This window comes from Trichoderma camerunense (assembly GCF_050948025.1).
Source record: "Trichoderma camerunense strain CBS 138272 chromosome Unknown V8C40scaffold_38, whole genome shotgun sequence".
NCBI lineage: Eukaryota > Fungi > Ascomycota > Sordariomycetes > Hypocreales > Hypocreaceae > Trichoderma > Trichoderma camerunense.
This window is the reverse complement of record NW_028145332.1, coordinates 30,571-47,248: the sequence shown is the minus strand read 5'-3', so window position 1 is coordinate 47,248 and position 16,678 is coordinate 30,571. Positions and strand designations below refer to the sequence as shown.

Below are 16,678 nucleotides of genomic sequence, written 5' to 3'. Positions count from 1 at the left end.
CTGTGGCGGGGTCCCGCACCGGCGGAGTTTTGGAGGGGGATTTCTAATGATAGGAGATGGAACATTCGAGAAGGGGAGGTTAACACTTTGAGGAGAAAACCTCATGTTTAGATATCGTGAGATACGAGTTAGAGTGATTGTTTGATACTGATGAAGTGAGTAAAAAATAGGACTTTAAGGGGATATTCAGCTAGTTTTAATTGGGATGACACAGACGTCAAGTTAATGTAAAGTGCATGTGAGGCGATCTACAAGCTGTCAGTGACTGGAATGTTCCTGTAGAACAAGGTGGAGTCCGCCGCCACATGGCCCTGGAACCTTGTTGGTTCACTTCACGACTGAAACTCGGATGATGCACTTAGACAAGTGCCACACATGGAAAAGGATGTTTATTTCAATAAACTCGGTGTATTTAAACAACAGGCATTCTATTCATTCTCTCATAATACTAACAATGACTACAAAGTAGACACTTTTACTCTAATGCTTTTATCAATGCAGCTCCTTCCTCCCTCTCTCACTGGTCCATCACCAACACGTTCCTGAATCGAGGCTTTCCGGCAATCAAATCATCAATCGCCTTCTGCGCCTCTACCAGAGGATATCGCTGGACCAAGCATCGTATCCCATGTCTAACAGCAAACGAAATCGCCTCCTCGCTGTCAATAGCGTGTCCACTTGCCCAGCCGTGAACGCTCGTTCCCTTCATCACCAGAGACACAGTGTCAATGGGAACAGGTCCGAGAAGGGTAAGGTTCAAGAGCTTTCCTCCAGGCGCCAAGGCCTTGACGAGAGCGCTGACCATCTCGGGGTTGGGAGCGGTTTGCACAATGATGTCGGCGCCGCCCAGCTTAAGGATCTCGGCGACGGCATCGGAAGTCTTGGTGTTGATGTAGTGGTGGGCGCCGAGCTCTTTGGCAAAAGTGGCTTTGTCATCTCCCGATGAGAGGGCAATCACTTCATAGCCCATCTTGTTGGCGTACTGCACGGCAAGATGGCCCAGTCCACCGAGACCATTAACGACGACATTTCCTCCTTGCTCAACATGCAGCTTGCGGATTCCGTTAAAGACAGTGACTCCGGCACACAGGAACGGCGCAATTTCTGCAGGGTCGACTTCCTTGGGCACGCGCACAGCAGCCTCATCTCTTAGCAGAACATACTCAGCATAGCCACCATCAAAGCTGACGCCGTTGATGGCCTGGGTGTCACAATACTGGAATTGAGAGCGCTGGCACTGGCGGCAAGTTCCGTCGTGACCACCGTGCCAGGGACCACCAACTCGCTGACCAACGGTAAGGCGGGTAACGTTTTTACCGACGGCGACGATGTCGCCGACGAGTTCGTGGCCGGTGACTCGGGGGAACACGGGGCCCACGTGGCCGCTGATGACGGAGACATCTGAGGAGCAGACACCGCAGGCGAGGACCTTGACGAGGACTTGGCCGGGGCCGGGCATCTTGAGTTCACGCTCTTGTTGGATGAAGGGGGCGTTGGCCTCGAGGGTGACCATGGCCTTGTAAGTCTTGGGGAGAGACATGGTGATGTTTGTGGTGATGTTTTTTGTTAAAGTAGGGAGATGCTGTAGTTTGAGAGTACTGTATCACTTAGGTGATGATGTTGTAGATTGTGATGTTGCTGTTTGTTGAGTTTGATCCTCATTTGAACGGTTGAGAGTTGGTTGATATATATATGCGTCGACATATCATAGATGCCTCTTGTATCCATACACCAACAGGATAGTCTTTCCAGACATGACAAAGCATCGGAGATGGAATAATTGTAAACACATCAAATCCGATATAACATACGGAAAATCCTCAATGTCTAAAGAAAAATAGAAAAATTAACAGCTGAAAGAGCTTCTGGTTCAACCAATGCGCTGTTTCAATATCAGTATTTCCGAGGAACCTTTTGGCAGTAGCGCTAGTTGCAGTTGCTGGACTCGGAGTTTGAGTTGGCCTGGGTGGGTTCCCAAGCGCGAAAAGTCCGGGCTGAAAGTGTCAAGGCTAACACCTTGTGCGCTTGCATGAACCTATTTGGGACGGAATTAAGAGCATCATTCCTATTTGGGTCGTTTTCTTATACTGTGAGTGGGCGAGTTTATTGTTGGCCTGGTGTAAAGTATGTTGCAGAGATTTGATGAGGCTGCGTACGCGACGTCAAATCTACAACTACCCATAGTGCAGAAACACACATATGGCAAATAATTATGCATTTTTATTATATTCAATCTTTTCGTAATAGTGTAAATCATAGTAGCAGTAGCATTCTCTACATAATTGACTTGATGCACTCTGCTATTGCTGCTGCTTCTCAGGCTTCACCCAAAATTTGGTGGGGGTTCTTAACTCCGAGACGCGAGCTTCTTGAAGACCACGATTGAGCTGAGAAAAAATGAATAATCAAAAATATATATAGATTACAAAGTACAGAAATAAATATTGTAATATTCATATCGCTCTGCAGACAAAATCTCCTGTATTTGACACCTATCAGTTTCATAAAAAGACGATATTCGACATACACGTCCATGAAGAGGGTGCAAGTACAGGAGCTACGTATTGGCTATTGCATCAAGGTTAAGCTAGTGCTTAATCATCTACGGGAGACTTCATGGCGATTCTTCTTGCCGGAGCTTAGTTCAGACGAGCTTAATTCGTATGCAAACGATATGGTAGTGCTCTTTATTGTAGAATTGAACCTATTATCTACATCTTAATAAAGCCTCTCTTGACTTTGATCACCGCTGCGACAACTGTATTGAGCTTACCCTTGACAACTACAGTATGGATGTACTTTATTCGCGCGATGCATTATGAAGCAGAGTATCTGAAATATCAAAATCTTAGAAATCATTTGACATACTTGTGGAATGTATCAGTTAGTAGCATTTACGTTTCACCCAAATTCGCTGCATTTGCAGAGACAACGATGTTTGTATTGAGAAGTCATTGCAGACCAGATTTTGTTAGTGGTAAGCATGGAAAAGTGGGCCCTCGTGATTCCCTCTAGCAGGCGTTCATGAGTGATTCAACAAATACAAAAGATAACCTTAAAACAGTTTACAAGCCTTACTAAAGTATATTTGACCAGTGAACCTTCAGTGATGTTTGCTTAGCCGTCTTATCCCCGGGATGACGTTGACGTTGATCCTGAGTCTGCTTTGTTCTCTGTGTGGCAACTCTTACTTCCGGTGCGCGAGCCGTGCCAAACGACAGGGTTCGGGAATGCTGGCTGCGATTGTGATTGTAAACCCGACAAGGTCTTATCCCGATCGGCCCCACTCGGGAATACCTTCACGCTTCGTCCATCTCAACGGAGGACTTTCCTGACGTTCCGAAGCAGTAAGCAGGACGATTACACTTATAGAGAAATAAAATATAAAATGTTCGCTGCTTCAAGTTGTTGATACCAAAAAAGCAATTAGAATTGATTGAATCAAAAGACAGCCACAGTGATTCAGCGCTAGCAGCTAAATTTACACCATTTACACTGTACCATTTACAAGCTTCACTCTTCATAACGATCCCATACAGCGTCTCAACATGTCCCAAGTATATCTTATCACAGGAGCATCAACCGGCTTCGGTGCCTTGGCAGCTCGAGCCATTGCCAAAAGAGGCCATACCGTCTTCGCGGGCATGTACTCACACAGCGGAAACACTAAAGAGTACGAAGATGCCATTTCAAAATACGCCAAAGAACACAAAGTGGACCTCCGGGCTGTCCCCCTTGATCTCCTATCACAAGACTCCGTCAATGCAGCCGTGAATAGCGTCGTTGGATCGACCGGGCGGATCGACGCCGTGGTCCACAACGCAGGACACATGAGCTGGGGTCCTGCCGAGAGCTTTAGTGCAAAGCAGCTGCTTCAGCTGTATGACATTAATGTGGTTGGTTGCCAGAGACTCAACCAGGCGGCACTACCACATATGCGAAAGGCACGATCTGGACACTTGATTTGGATCTGCAGCAGCTCGACATATGGTGGAAAGTCTCCCATGATTGGGCCGTATTTCGCCGCCAAGGCCGCACAGGATTCTCTTGCGCAGTGTTATGCTCATGAGCTGTCGCTTTGGGGAATTGAGTCGACTCTAGTATCACCAGGAGTCTTCACAAAGGGCACCGACCATTTCAAGGATGCTGCAAACCCTGCATATCCCGATATCGCGGCCGAGTACGAGGCCGGTCCTACCAAGGGCCTTAGCGAGGACACGATGAGCGGCACAGCAAGCTTACCACCGCCAGATGCCGACCCCTCCATGGTTGCAGATGCTCTGGCTGACCTTTCAGACATTCCGAGGGGCAAGAAGCCGTTTAGAATCTGTGTTGACCCCGTTGGGGATGGTGGAGACGCCGCTGCGCTTGTAGTTGACAATAACAAGGTCAACTTTTATCGCCGGATGGGGCTGGAAAGGTTCTTGAAGGTTCAGTTGTGAGATTCTTTTTAGGGTCATTTTATTAAATACCCGAATGTTGGGCTGTTCATGTATTTATAAGAGTAATTGTTACTCTTTCTATGTAATTCTATAAACCGATAATAACATGTGTAGCCTCATTTAAGCTCCTGCTGTCATAGCGATGTATCCTTTAGCCAAGCTCTCTAATTATGTCTATTGCATGTAAAATCATGCCCATTGTAACTGTAAAATGATGTCAGATCGTAAGTTTGGCTGATTGCCTCGTGGATATTCCCAATCAGTATGGGATGCGAGGGGCAAATCGCATTTGCGAAGCGCCAACGTCAAACACAGCCAGCACACTATGTAGCCATGTCGCGCCAATAATAGACGGTCTGTTGCCGGTTGTAGGTTGTACACCTAGAAGACACATATCATCAAGTCTCATATCTTGGAGGATGAGATCTTCTGGCGACATGTAGAAAGTCTGGTCCGCGATCTCAATGCCAAACTGAGGCGCAGTAGCGTTGCAAGGTACAAGGAAACTGCCTTGAGCTTCGGGGGGAGAGACGGGTGCCTCACGGAATGCCTCATAGAGGGGCTTAGTTAGGGTTGGCGACAGCATCGTGAGGAATGTACCGCTGTCGACAATAGCGTATATGCCAGCTCCGGGAGTCCTTTTCTCATTTCCTTTGGAATCACTAACGACGTAGTTTTCCGCAACAATGGTGTAGTAGGAAAAGTTTGACCTTAAGCCGGGGACTCCAAGATTTCCGATATCAGCAATCAGGATAGGAGTGCTGACAAAATTGGGCGTGATGGGTACCGAGGGCAGCCCTCCTATGGCAAAAGCTCCGCCGCTGCCACGCTCCATGGCAATACTGAACAAAGGCGCCGTAAGATTCTTTCGGAAAATGTTGGTCAACAAGTTGTTGTATGGAAGTGTAGCATTGGGGGTGTCTTGAGTAATAATTGTTTCATTGCCAGCAAATGCGCCAGCAAACGCACTTGTTATTTGAGGATAAGACAGGCCGAGCAAGCCGTCGACTTGTCCCTGAGCTTGGAAATTGATGGAATCGGCAATAGAAATCTCCAGGTCGGGAATAGTAATGCCAGCTACAGAAACAGACTCGTATCCCAAACTACCGATGACAATCTGACCACCACCATATCTAACGTCAAGATGTTGATCGCGTACTTCACCTCCTGAGTATGTGCCCTTGAATGGGTTGGTAAAGTTGCAAATGTCATTGCTTTGTATGGTTAAATTTGATGAGAGGCACTGGTACTTTTCACCTGCTACCCAGAGATCACTTGAGCCAGTGTCGAAAATGAGTCTCATAGTCTGGTTTCCAAGGGTGACTTCGCCAACCATCTCTGTGTTTTGAAAGACTGGAGCGAGAACGCCATCGGTGAACTTTTGGAAGATGGATGAACTGGACTTGTCGCTGCGTGAGAGGATCCCCGATGCTTCATGCGCAGCTGATGATTGAGCACTAACGCGGCTAAGTCGGATAGTGTGGGGCGTGACAGTATTTGGGCTTGGATCCTGGAATGGAGCTGGGGATCTCATTTGAAACATTGATTCTGACTGAGTTTTCTCTATGCTTCGCGGTAGGAGGGGACTCGAAGTGGCCAAATAGGCCTGTATGAGGACCGACCATGGGAGTACTGTCTTCATGGTGGCAATTGAGACGCTCTTTTGAGATTGAAAATAAGGGTTTGAAAACTTGTAAATGGTGATATAGTTGTATTTGTCGTGATTGAATGCGAATTTGGTGATGAACTCTAAGGCTATGATGCTTGGTATAGGCAGTGTTTATATAGCAGGCCCTATCTTCATCAATTGTCTTGAAACTGAGTTTGGGCTGAAAATGGTTCTATTTTAAGCATGTTAGGACTTGAATAGGGCTGTGATTAGCACAGCCATAACCCAATACCCCAAATTCCTATTTGGTACATAGATCTGGAGCCACTATTAGGTCTTATGGAGATCACCGTGATCACCACATCAATTGTCTGGCGGCACGCTGTGATTGGGTCGGTGATTTGTCATGCCATAATCATGATAATACCGATGTATCGGAGCCACTACATTGGTAGCCCTATACCCGAGCGAAATACGATACTTCAATAATTCTATCATTCTCATCATCATAGTTGTTATGTGTGTAGGAATGTTCGATTGCGGTGTTTACTCAAACGGGGACTGTTCATCATTTAAATGCCCGAATTTCCAGTTCCTGCCGAATCAATTGATGTAGCCGACGATAGAACTTCTTTGCTATCATTATCACTGCACTCATCGAATCTCACATAGTTGTATTTAGTAGCTCCACTGCCCCATCGATCGTCTCCTGATCTTGAAGGTGCAGACATGGCGTAGCGGCCAGTAAACGAGTTAAGCGATGTCAAAACATGTTGAGTTGGCCCAAATAAGCCATGAGCGACAGAGCACACTAAGAATAGCAGACAGATGGGAAAGGATTGTCGGGCATGGTTCCTAATATATGAGCAATTCCTACTTAATTACTTATTACATAGCTGCAATGCAAAGATTTGATTGACGGGATATCAAGAAGTACGGCTTGCGTGTTGGATCAAGTCAATTTACCGACCAGTTAGAGGCTCAGGCTGTGGGCTTATCCGCACGAATTGGGTTAAGCAGAATTTATAAACTGACCATTAATTGTGGGCAAGTCCTAGCTTGATGAATCACCGCGATTTCCGAGTTGGGGTATAAGATTATAAGATGAAATTGCCTCTGACGGCCAAGTGGAATTATGACACTGGTTTATATTAGGAGTTAAATGAATTCTAGCAATCCAATTGAACAGCACTCCTCATTAGTGCTCAGATATGGATTGCAAAACCCTTGAACATAGCTTCATTGCTGATTAACATGCATAGACGTAATGCTATTAAGGTGCGTGGGCTAAGCTATCGTCTGCATCTTTCACAGCTTTCTACTCTTCGACACGGGAAGCATCACTCTCACCGTCTTGCTTAAAACTTGACATTAAAATTCTCATCTGTACTAGATATATTACATAGTTTGGGTAGTAGCGAGTTTTGGAAATATAATCCTTGTTCTAGAAAACGGCCTTGGCGAGGTATCTTGGTATCCAGCTTAGGGGAAGCTTTTGCCTTTATGAGCCTCTTTTCCCATGTTCATTTCCCTTACCAAGATTGCCTCTATGCCTACGAGCTTTCTTGATGACGTCTGTCGTCTGTCTCAGTCGATGTCGCTCTTCAACAGCACCGGTGTGTCGTCCTTTTATTTTCTTTTCCTTTTTCCCCGAATCTGAGTTAGAGCGTACGCTTCATATGCAGTCTAACCCTCTCTATAGACATATTCTCCGCATTTACACACAAAGACGACCTTCTTTAATTTGTCAGGTCTAGCGTCCATGCCTCCAAGTCCTCGAGAATTGGACTTAGTAGCATTAAAGACAAGGCCCCCCTGGTCTTTATCTTCGCATTCTTTGGATCGCATATACCTACCCCCCACTCTCCATTCTCTGTGCCTCTATTTGGCCATAACGCGGGGTACTCGGTCCCACGAAGAGCTGCCAGAAGCCGATTATGGAGCGAATGACTTCAGATTGTTCGTCAAGATGGCCAAGATGAGTTATAGTTGCAGATGGAAGGGGCCGGAATTCAACGGCTAAATGGGCTGGGTGAATTTCATCCCCCATGCAATGCGACTTCCCCGCAAACTCAACCCCACGATCGTTCAACTTCCGGAGTACAGGTACCGAAAATTAATGCCGGCCCAGACCAGCCCAATAGGGTGCCCCTTATAATAATCAGGTTTCTCTGTTTCTCAGATCCTGGGGCACATTGGACCGGGTAAAACGCAAAGAAAAGCAGAACGTGGACGGTTAAATCGAAACTTTCCGGAAAGTGATCTGACATCCAGGGATCGTAGTCTGGCAGATGTTACTGTATCATGCCACCAGAGCCGGTGAGTGTCATTGTAACATTAGTTAAACTCTTTCTTTTTCTTTTGGCACATAAAAAGACAAGAGAATTCGCGATAATGGCAAGAAAACCTCAGGGGTCCTGCCAGCTTCATCTCTCAAGTCCAAATTTACTCAATCATAATGCGTGGCAGACTTTTGTTCCTGATTCTTTCTCTTGGGGTCGGAGATTCCCTTGCAAATAAATCCAAGAAGCCCAGGCCATGGAGTACTTTTGAGCAGAATGTGATATTCCAGCCAGATAGCAGCCATGGTGTCTCCTATCCACGACTCACAGAACTATCTGACGGCACAATTCTTGCAACCGCAGCATATTCTGGAGACAACCCTCCACATTTTCCTATCTTTGCCAGTGAAGATGGCGGTGCGACATGGGAATGGCGAAGCAATTTGACTGACCAGGTCAATGGACTGGGCTTTGGATCTCAGCCTGCCTTGGCTGAGCTCACCTTTAACCTTGGAGGCTTCAAAGCTGGTACGGTGCTCGCGAGCGGCAACAGTGCTGGCGCCAACGGTACAAACATTGACCTGTACGCAAGTACTGACAAAGGCGAGACGTGGAAATTTATTAGCAATGTGGCTAGAGGAAGTGCTCCCAGTACTCAAAATGGAAATCCTTGCATCTGGGAGCCATTTATTCTGTGAGCCTTGCAACTCTTGGGTGTATTGTCTTCTTGATCTTGGGACTAATGCCAATTGCAGCCCTACAAACAACACAGTCGGTGTGTTTTATTCCGATCAGCGAGATCCCTTACACGGGCAAAAGCTGTCTCACCAAGTCTCAACTGATCTGAAGAATTGGGGCGATGTTGTAAATGATGTCGCCTACCCGCTGTATACCGATCGCCCTGGAATGACTGTCATCGATTACATCCCGCCTCTTAAGAAATGGATCCTAGTTCATGAATTTCCAGGCGGCGACTCATGGTCTGGTGCCGGGTATCCCGTGTATTATAGGCTCTCAGAGAGTCCCTTTGACTTCCGATACGCCTATGGTTACCCCATCGTTGTCAACGGCGTACAGCCTAGCAGCAGTCCATACGTGGTATGGACATCAGAGGGTGGCATCAATGGCACTATCGTCGTCTCAGACGCCGACCACCAAAGTGTCTTTACCAACCGAGCCAACGGTCAGCCTGATCAATGGGAGGAACATAATTCTCCTCAACCAAAGGCATACAGCCGTGCCCTCCACATCTTCAGCAAAGACAAGAGTCGCCTCATGATCCTCGGCGCAGGTAATTTTCCTGGTGTTGACCCTCCAGGAACAAACCGACCACTTTATGCAAGCGTTGTGGAGATTCAGGACATATTGCGGAACAAACCAGGAGAATGAAACTAGTCATAAGCCAGATAATGTTTTGGGGTTGATATGCGTTTTTTTTTCTCGGGAATGGAGGCCATAGTTTTTATTGTTACAGATTGTTAGCTACATGTATGTTCACAGTTTTACCATGGCTGTAGGTGGCTTGATAAGCTTTCGATGCTGGTACGTTAAAACTGGCTACACATCTTTAGAGCATTACGTTTTAACCTTAAAGAGACCTCCGAGTTTCCTCTCGTTCACTGTAGCCTCGATAGTAGCCTTCGTATATGATGAAGACTTACATCCTTCCAGCGCAGTGATCTTCTTCAGGTCCAAGCCCTGCTAGCGATTGGAGATTCTTCGTTCTAAGTGACGAATGCTCTTAAAATTTCACCTTTTCTTACAGTGGACGAGGAATGCGACGCGTGGTGGCGACCTTGTCGAGAACTCCACCATAAACGCCTTCATCGGGGGTTGGGTCGCCCTTTTCGTAGGATATTAGCATACCCGAAGATGTCCGGCGCATCTCAACGGGTTTGCTGTTGCTACTGCCGCTGTCAGCAGGAAGGGGCAACCAGCCAGGGCTCAGGAGCGCCTCTTCATCGTCATCCTCGCCAAATAAGAACCCTGCAGATGGCTTTGATGGTAGCATTGTCTCTTACGAGGATGATAGAGATAAGGGTAGGCTGCGTGGGTGCCTCGTATCTTTGCGGTCCTTAAGGGTTGTTGAGGGAAGTTTGGCAATGATCTTTTCCTCCATCGACATTGATTTGGCAGTTTGTTTCTTGACCCTGAGCAGATTCAGAATAACGCCATCATCTGAATCGCTGTTGTCACCGTAACGATCTGGGTATACCTCCATCTCGTCCTTCTCATCGGCCCTGACATCAACAGCAATGCACTGTTCAACCTGCTCGTTAAAGCGAATCTGCCTCCGCTTAGCACTAGTGGATGTAATTCCAGAAGACTCTGTCGGAGATGCCAGGCCGCTGCTATCAACACTCATCCTTTTCGAAGAAAAGGGGTATGCGAAGTCATTGACGGTTTCTCGCCTGTTGTTGCTGGGTCGCAGGATGCCTTGTGTTTCTTGAGCTTGGATGGTCGCCGTGGCCTGCTCTAAAAGTGAGGTAGTGATCAACGGCCTCTGAAGAGTGACCTGAGACATGCTCCTCTTCTTTAGGATTGGCTTCTTGTTGAAATTGACCGACAAGTCCGTCTTGGGCAATGAGACGCTTGATCGCTCTGCGCGGGTATCGTGAATGGGCTTGGTCTCTGATTGCAACGGACCGTACAACCAAGTAACATCGCTATCCTTGAACCTGTGATGTCTCAGTCATTTATCACTCCCAATACAAGGTAAAACAGATACACACCAGTTAATGGTTTCAGCCGAAACGGTTCGTAGATTATTTTTCACCTTCACCCAGGCTCTCCAAGAAGCGTTTTCCAATCGGGCGCTATTGGGAAAGTCGGCGCGCCGAGTTGTAATGTATCTCCAGGAAGACCTGATATCCTCCTCCTTCCAGTCATGGGACAAGTAGTCAACGTGGCGCGAAGGTCTGATCGAAACGGCGGTATCATCTTCGGCGTGCTCAGTGACTGAGGGGGTTCCAGGTCTGGAGGTGTTGTCGGAACCTCCATCAGAGCTCTCGTGCTGAGGAGTCCATTCCGTGTAAGAATCCTCCCCATCGGGGCTCCGGGGAGGCTCGAGGTTGCAATCTGTGTGAATTTCGGGATGGGAAAATGGCTTCTCCTGAGCAAAGGGAGGGAACAGGAAGTGGTCTTCCGTAGAAGTCATGAGAGTTAGAGCGCCATCGTGCATGGGAGTAATTGAGAAGTTAGTAGCTGGGGTAGAGACACAGGAGGTAATGGAGAGATTGGTAATCGGGGTAGAGATGCAAGAGGTGATGGATGAGCTAGGCATCACATAATGGTCTGCAATGCTGGGTGTCATCATGGCTGTTGGCTCGCCGTTTATGCCAAACATACGCCCAAGTTTGGCGCTTGCCATATCGACTGTCGTAGCAAGATCAACAGATTGACATCTCAGGGTATTTGCGATGTTGCGGAATGCTTCAGTTAATGGAATAACGTAGCCTCCGCCAAATGCGTCGGCAGCAACGACGTAGCCGTACACCTCAAGGGTTGTCTCGTTGACCACCCATGATCCTGAATCTCCATCGAGAATTTCTGCTCACATTTTAGGTGATCGACTCCAAAAGTAGAATAAACGGAGAGGGTTACATACGTTTATTGCCGTCAAGGTTTAAGATGAGTGTGTCGACAAACCCTCTCCCAGGGCCAAGAAGGAGTCTCGAAGGCAAAGCCGACAGAGATCCCCATTTCAGCCCTTCTGATCCGCTCACAAGGACGACTGGCTGTCTCTTACCATAACCACTAGACGGCAAGACGGGCATCACGAGTTCATGATCCCGGAAGTTAAAGACTCCACCCCCCTGAGTCTCATCGTGTGACATCTTCCTCTGTCGAATGAGGTTCGGCTTGTAGCTGATCATATCGATAAGAGCCCAGTCGTAGTAAGCCTCGGGCTCATCATACTTTGTATCGGTCGCTGCCGATCGATATCGCGGTGAGACTTTCGAAATGGAACCTATCTTGCTCAACTCGTCGGCCGCCCATGACGAACTGGCATCTGGCAGAGCCAACGGGAGTTCGTCCATCGTACACAATAGTTCAGTCTCATGATCCTGCTCTTCGTCGGTTGAATCACAAGATTCATCCTCGCTATCAGAATCAGAAAGCTCGAATATCCAGTCGTCAGAACACCTGGATTGGTCGCTCTCCGTGCTGGCCACCAGATCGTCCTCCAGGTCATCCAGAAGGACATGGCCGACGGTCAGCCCGTACAACTTGATCTCTCCATTCGACCAAGAAGCCTTTATGACACCACCAAAGGTACATCTTTTGTCGACACCGGAAGCCTGTCGGATAACTATGGGCGCTCCGCAATATGTCTCGCTTGTATAACCCTCACTCTCGTCAACGATTGGAATGAGGACATCAATGTCTCCTTCTGACTGTTTCGTCTCCGGCTCTCGACCCACGACAAAGACTTCGAACGATGGTTGACCGTCTTCGGGCAAGCGCAAAGCTTTGACGGATTTCTTGTCGAAAAACTTCCTGACCTTCTTCGATTGCTGCTCTGGACACAAGACGACAATGCATGGCTTCGCATCCTCTTCGGTGCGACCCAATACCATCAATCTTATGGAAATCGGACATTGTTTCTTGCGGATCGTGCTGCGAATATACTCCAGCAGCGGCTTCTCAAGCAGCGAATGCACGTGGCGGAAGCGGGAGATTGTGGCAGTGTCGACACTCTTGTCGAACTCTGCGAAGCCGGCGATGGGTGTGGGGGCAGACGGAACGGATTGGCTCTTGCTGTTGACACTGGCGTTGGCGCTGAGGCACGCAATTCGTGTAGATTCATCTACAGATGGCTTGTCGTTGGGCGACGGGAATTGGGTGCTGCTGTATCCTGAATCTTGTCGATCGTCGGTCATTGATGGTCGGACGGATGTGGGGGTGGTATTCATTGTTACACCCGCTCTGGTATTACCGGCTCAACATGGCAGGGAGAAGAGAGCTGTTGTAAAACAAAAAACCACGTGTAACTTGAAGCATTAAGAGAAGATCTCATGGGCGAGAGGAGAAATAACAATGGAACGTTTTCCTTCGCGTCGTGCAGGCTTAGCAGCGGGCTCCGAAGCCTTTCGAAATGATTGATTGGGCTCCAATAACTCCTAAGCCACAATCCTATCAATTCAGCCCGTAGGGAAGCCTTGCATTCACCTTATGACAACATTGGCCATTTAAGCTCTCCCAGCCCCCAAATAATACATGTAAATGCGTTGAACTGCCCATATCGAGGGCCTTTTCGCTTTGAGGATAAACTCTCGTCACATCCAGACCCCGAGTATGATCGGCTCTCTGGCATGTCCTTACCCGCTCAAGAGCATCACTGACGTCGAGCTACAGAAGCTCGCCCAAGCACTCTGGAACTGGAACATTTGCGAGGCGTGTCAGAATCTCGAGGCGTGTCCAGATTCGGGATGCTCATGGAGGCGCTCAGCTCGGTTAGAGCGCTTCTTTGACTTTTACAAATATGTCACGTCGTCCTATGTCCCAGATTTGCTGCCTGCCAGCACCCCAGCGTTGCGCAATCATGAAGACGTTTTCGACATCATCAAACTGCTGCAGGCTAATCCCGATATAAAGCGCGCAGAGTTGACGCATGAATATTTCTCCCAGAGGGATAAACCACCTTCTTCCAGTGATCAGCATTGGGCCTTCAACCTTGCAGTACAAGTCATGTCCATGGTCAAGTGCTCAGCCGAAAACCAACCCTCCAGTCTGTTAGAACTAGGGACCCAGGCAATCCAGTGGCAGTTCGATGAGTCGCTGGCTGAATTCCTATCAAGAGCGTTTCCGCAAAAGGATACAGGCAGGCTCCATGTTCACGATGACTCGGGCGAGATTAGAGATGTCAAATCGTATTTATCGGCCAGACGTTTAAAGAAGGTTGCAGGACTGAGGTTTCAAGGAACTGATGATTTGCGAAACCATCTGAGGATGGACGTCAAAAGGGGAGTTGTGGAGATTTACCATTACACAAGCGTCTTGAGAGAGCATTTGGCGGCGTCGCAAAGGTTGCACGATTCTTTAGTCTTTGAAGACTCCATCTCGGTGTATGACACGGGTTTTGACGAAGCCTGTAACCCTCAAAAGGCAGGTACTAATTGCCTCAGTCTCAGAGGAAATATTCCTAGGGAGATCGCCCTCGAAGCTCTGGACTCAATACAAAAGATCCTCTTTCCCTTTGACTCGGACTCAGAGCAGATTCTTTGTGACCTGGTGTCCAAAGAATCCTTCGACCCCGATTGTCTGCGATATGATTCGGCCGTCTATCGAAGGGAAAGTGAAGAAGCCGCATCGTACAACTACTTCGGCGCGCGACTCGTGGATCTATTCAAGGAGCTGGAGGATCCCAGCCCCCGCGGTATACTGGAGAAATGGCTTCAGCGCAAAAGCGGTGCTCGCTATATGATGATGGCGACGCTCGTTGGTGTTATTATAGCAATTATTCTAGGGATTCTCGGGCTAGCTGTTGGGGTATTCCAGGCTTGGGTGTCGTACGAAGCTTGGAAGCATCCTGTGGGTTCTGGGAACTGATCCAGTCTGTGCCTCGAGGAACAAATAGACAAGACATAGAGGTTCCTAGTTTTGGAAATACTCTGAGAGCAGCAAGGAATTAGTAGAGCCAACGGTCGGCCTTCAAAATGCGACTTTATCAGCACCTTTGTTTTGAGGAACTTGCTTTGAAATTGAGAGCCCGCCCGGTTCTTCCTTCCCCGCCTTCTGGAGCACAGCCCTGGAGCTGGAGGTTAATTGCATGTGGGTTTATGGGGCCTTTGTTTTAGAACGACACCTTAAATGACACTTATGCACGCTGTGGATGGTGGCTAACCTCGCCATTTTTTCATTTATATTCCATTGATCCAATATTATTACACAAAGTCATATATGTACCAATCCCTAATCATACAAACACAGAAGAAACGAGGCGACAACGCTTAAGTGGCAGCGATCAGCCACTCGGTTGTTTATCAGCGTTCAACGGACCGTCTTGCGTCCCCGCTGAAGGTGGCGGCACGCTCTCGGCCTGGCCCGAGGCGGCGGCCCTAGCCGAAGCCAAAATATTATACGGTCCATCCTTCCGTGATTCGGAAAGCCATTGTTGAAGAGCAAAAGGGCGCTTGAGAGGACTCGGCTCATTGTTTCCATTCTCTCTTGGGCTCTGCGGGGGACTGTTGCTCTCATCATTTCCTGCACTCGGGACCGATCCGGCCTGTGCTTGTGTACTAGCCGCCTCAGGGGAGCTGCGGCAGCGAGGCTGGATGACGTAGAGGCATCGTTAGCGTCCAAATATCTAGGGTCCACGTTTGCATCCAAATATCTAGGGTCCACGTTTGCAAACTGGACATACGGGCGCAAAGTTTGAAATGGTAAGGATACAATTATGCTACTTACTGAGGAGCTCATGGCTTTACAATACCTCTGTAGGTATCTGAGGGCGGATGGGTATGTTGGGAAGCGTACTCGTCGTTGTACTCTAATAAGCGAAAAGTGTAGTTCACGTCTTTCAGAGTCGAATTCGGATAGACAACTCGCCTTGATGCCATCCCGCCGGACCTGTCTGATGGAAGAGGCCATTGCCAGCTTTTATTCTCTCCGCATGCTCTATACCTGTCATCTGCACATATTGGAAGTCCTTTTGGGAGCTGTAAAACTTTTTGGGCACAGACCTACCTATGTAGTATGTGGACATGCATCTGTACAGATACCGTCTGGTATTACTCCGTATACACTGCTTGTAGTCTGGGACTTCACGGCACTTTGTAGGCCTTTTCCATCCCGCTCCTGGAACCCTCCTAACCCAAAACAATACCAACACACGCGTCCCCTTGCATTGTTTCTGTTAGGCCTTTCCTGTAGCTCTTTTTTCAGGGGGAGCGGGCATTAGGTAATCATGGGTTTGCATCATCCAGGACCAATGTTCTGCAGCGCTGTGCGGAGTAACACGGGCCTGCCCAGGTGCTTTTAAGCGAAGGCGTACAACACACGTGCATTGCTGAGGTGGTCAATCAGATTCCAACCCGGACGGTACGGAGGTGGCTGCAGATACAACAGAGAGCAGATAGAAAACATGTACAATGGCGATCTGAGATTAGTTTGCAAAAGAAGGTTCAGCCATCAATTAACCTCGACATAGAAAGATGCAGGTTTAAATACAGCAGCACCAGGTGGAGGAGACGAAGCTACGAATATGAATCACTATGAGTACAGACGATTACGAAGTAGAAGACGGAGAGAGAAGAGTATGGATAAGAGCCTGTATTCCGGCCGACTCCTATTCGTCGCGACACTGTTTTCATGACTTTCTCTGCCCTCCCTCCAGCTTCTTA

The 16,678-nt window shown here is 48.0% G+C and overlaps 7 protein-coding genes across 7 annotated transcripts; 3 read left to right on the top strand and 4 right to left on the bottom strand.

The window, feature by feature from the left end:
• Window positions 1–422: 422 nt before the first annotated feature.
• On the bottom strand, window positions 423–1,867 carry V8C40DRAFT_259620 (alcohol dehydrogenase). The gene has a single exon (XM_083219014.1). The coding sequence runs from the start codon at window positions 1,538–1,540 to the stop codon at window positions 518–520; it is 1,023 nt and encodes a 340-aa protein (XP_083066967.1). The 5' UTR covers window positions 1,541–1,867; the 3' UTR covers window positions 423–517.
• Window positions 1,868–3,430: 1,563 nt separating this feature from the next.
• On the top strand, window positions 3,431–4,621 carry V8C40DRAFT_284974 (NAD(P)-binding protein). Its single transcript, XM_083222262.1, has one exon. The coding sequence runs from the start codon at window positions 3,549–3,551 to the stop codon at window positions 4,440–4,442; it is 894 nt and encodes a 297-aa protein (XP_083066966.1). The 5' UTR covers window positions 3,431–3,548; the 3' UTR covers window positions 4,443–4,621.
• A 36-nt stretch (window positions 4,622–4,657) lies between these two features.
• V8C40DRAFT_284970 (pepsin-like aspartic protease) lies at window positions 4,658–6,084 on the bottom strand (the record flags this gene model as incomplete). The annotated part of the gene is made up of 1 exon (XM_083222261.1): window positions 4,658–6,084. One exon carries the CDS (start codon window positions 6,082–6,084, stop codon window positions 4,702–4,704), a length of 1,383 nt encoding a protein of 460 aa, XP_083066965.1. The 3' UTR covers window positions 4,658–4,701.
• Window positions 6,085–8,201: 2,117 nt separating this feature from the next.
• V8C40DRAFT_284967 (glycoside hydrolase family 93 protein) lies at window positions 8,202–9,758 on the top strand. Its single transcript, XM_083222260.1, has 2 exons — window positions 8,202–9,027; window positions 9,089–9,758. The coding sequence occupies exons 1-2, from the start codon at window positions 8,510–8,512 to the stop codon at window positions 9,720–9,722; spliced, it is 1,152 nt and encodes a 383-aa protein (XP_083066964.1). The 5' UTR covers window positions 8,202–8,509; the 3' UTR covers window positions 9,723–9,758.
• A 436-nt stretch (window positions 9,759–10,194) lies between these two features.
• V8C40DRAFT_155896 (GATA-like domain-containing protein) lies at window positions 10,195–13,598 on the bottom strand. Its single transcript, XM_083211372.1, has 3 exons — window positions 11,941–13,598; window positions 11,066–11,882; window positions 10,195–11,011 (listed from the first exon to the last, which is right to left on the bottom strand). Exons 1-3 carry the CDS (start codon window positions 13,247–13,249, stop codon window positions 10,351–10,353), a joined length of 2,787 nt encoding a protein of 928 aa, XP_083066963.1. The 5' UTR covers window positions 13,250–13,598; the 3' UTR covers window positions 10,195–10,350.
• Window positions 13,524–15,171, top strand: V8C40DRAFT_259615 (uncharacterized protein). Its single transcript, XM_083219013.1, has one exon. It carries the CDS (start codon window positions 13,632–13,634, stop codon window positions 14,883–14,885), a length of 1,254 nt encoding a protein of 417 aa, XP_083066962.1. The 5' UTR covers window positions 13,524–13,631; the 3' UTR covers window positions 14,886–15,171.
• Window positions 15,172–15,173: 2 nt separating this feature from the next.
• On the bottom strand, window positions 15,174–16,237 carry V8C40DRAFT_155881 (uncharacterized protein). Its single transcript, XM_083211371.1, has 2 exons — window positions 15,744–16,237; window positions 15,174–15,606 (listed from the first exon to the last, which is right to left on the bottom strand). The coding sequence occupies exons 1-2, from the start codon at window positions 15,924–15,926 to the stop codon at window positions 15,301–15,303; spliced, it is 489 nt and encodes a 162-aa protein (XP_083066961.1). The 5' UTR covers window positions 15,927–16,237; the 3' UTR covers window positions 15,174–15,300.
• Window positions 16,238–16,678: the final 441 nt, after the last annotated feature.

Bases quoted from the DNA above. Each gene is read 5' to 3' on its own strand.
- V8C40DRAFT_259620 (XM_083219014.1), bottom strand. From the start codon at position 1,540: ATGTCTCTCCCCAAGACTTACAAGGCCATGGTCACCCTCGAGGCCAAC.
- V8C40DRAFT_284974 (XM_083222262.1), top strand. From the start codon at position 3,549: ATGTCCCAAGTATATCTTATCACAGGAGCATCAACCGGCTTCGGTGCC.
- V8C40DRAFT_284967 (XM_083222260.1), top strand. From the start codon at position 8,510: ATGCGTGGCAGACTTTTGTTCCTGATTCTTTCTCTTGGGGTCGGAGAT. The intron at 9,028-9,088 runs GTGAGCCTTGCA...TGCCAATTGCAG, and splicing joins ATCTGGGAGCCATTTATTCT to CCCTACAAACAACACAGTCG.
- V8C40DRAFT_155896 (XM_083211372.1), bottom strand. From the start codon at position 13,249: ATGAATACCACCCCCACATCCGTCCGACCATCAATGACCGACGATCGA. The intron at 11,883-11,940 runs GTATGTAACCCT...AAATGTGAGCAG, and splicing joins AAACCTTGACGGCAATAAAC to AAATTCTCGATGGAGATTCA. The intron at 11,012-11,065 runs GTGTGTATCTGT...GAGACATCACAG, and splicing joins TCGGCTGAAACCATTAACTG to GTTCAAGGATAGCGATGTTA.
- V8C40DRAFT_259615 (XM_083219013.1), top strand. From the start codon at position 13,632: ATGATCGGCTCTCTGGCATGTCCTTACCCGCTCAAGAGCATCACTGAC.
- V8C40DRAFT_155881 (XM_083211371.1), bottom strand. From the start codon at position 15,926: ATGGCCTCTTCCATCAGACAGGTCCGGCGGGATGGCATCAAGGCGAGT. The intron at 15,607-15,743 runs GTAAGTAGCATA...TACGTCATCCAG, and splicing joins GTAAAGCCATGAGCTCCTCA to CCTCGCTGCCGCAGCTCCCC.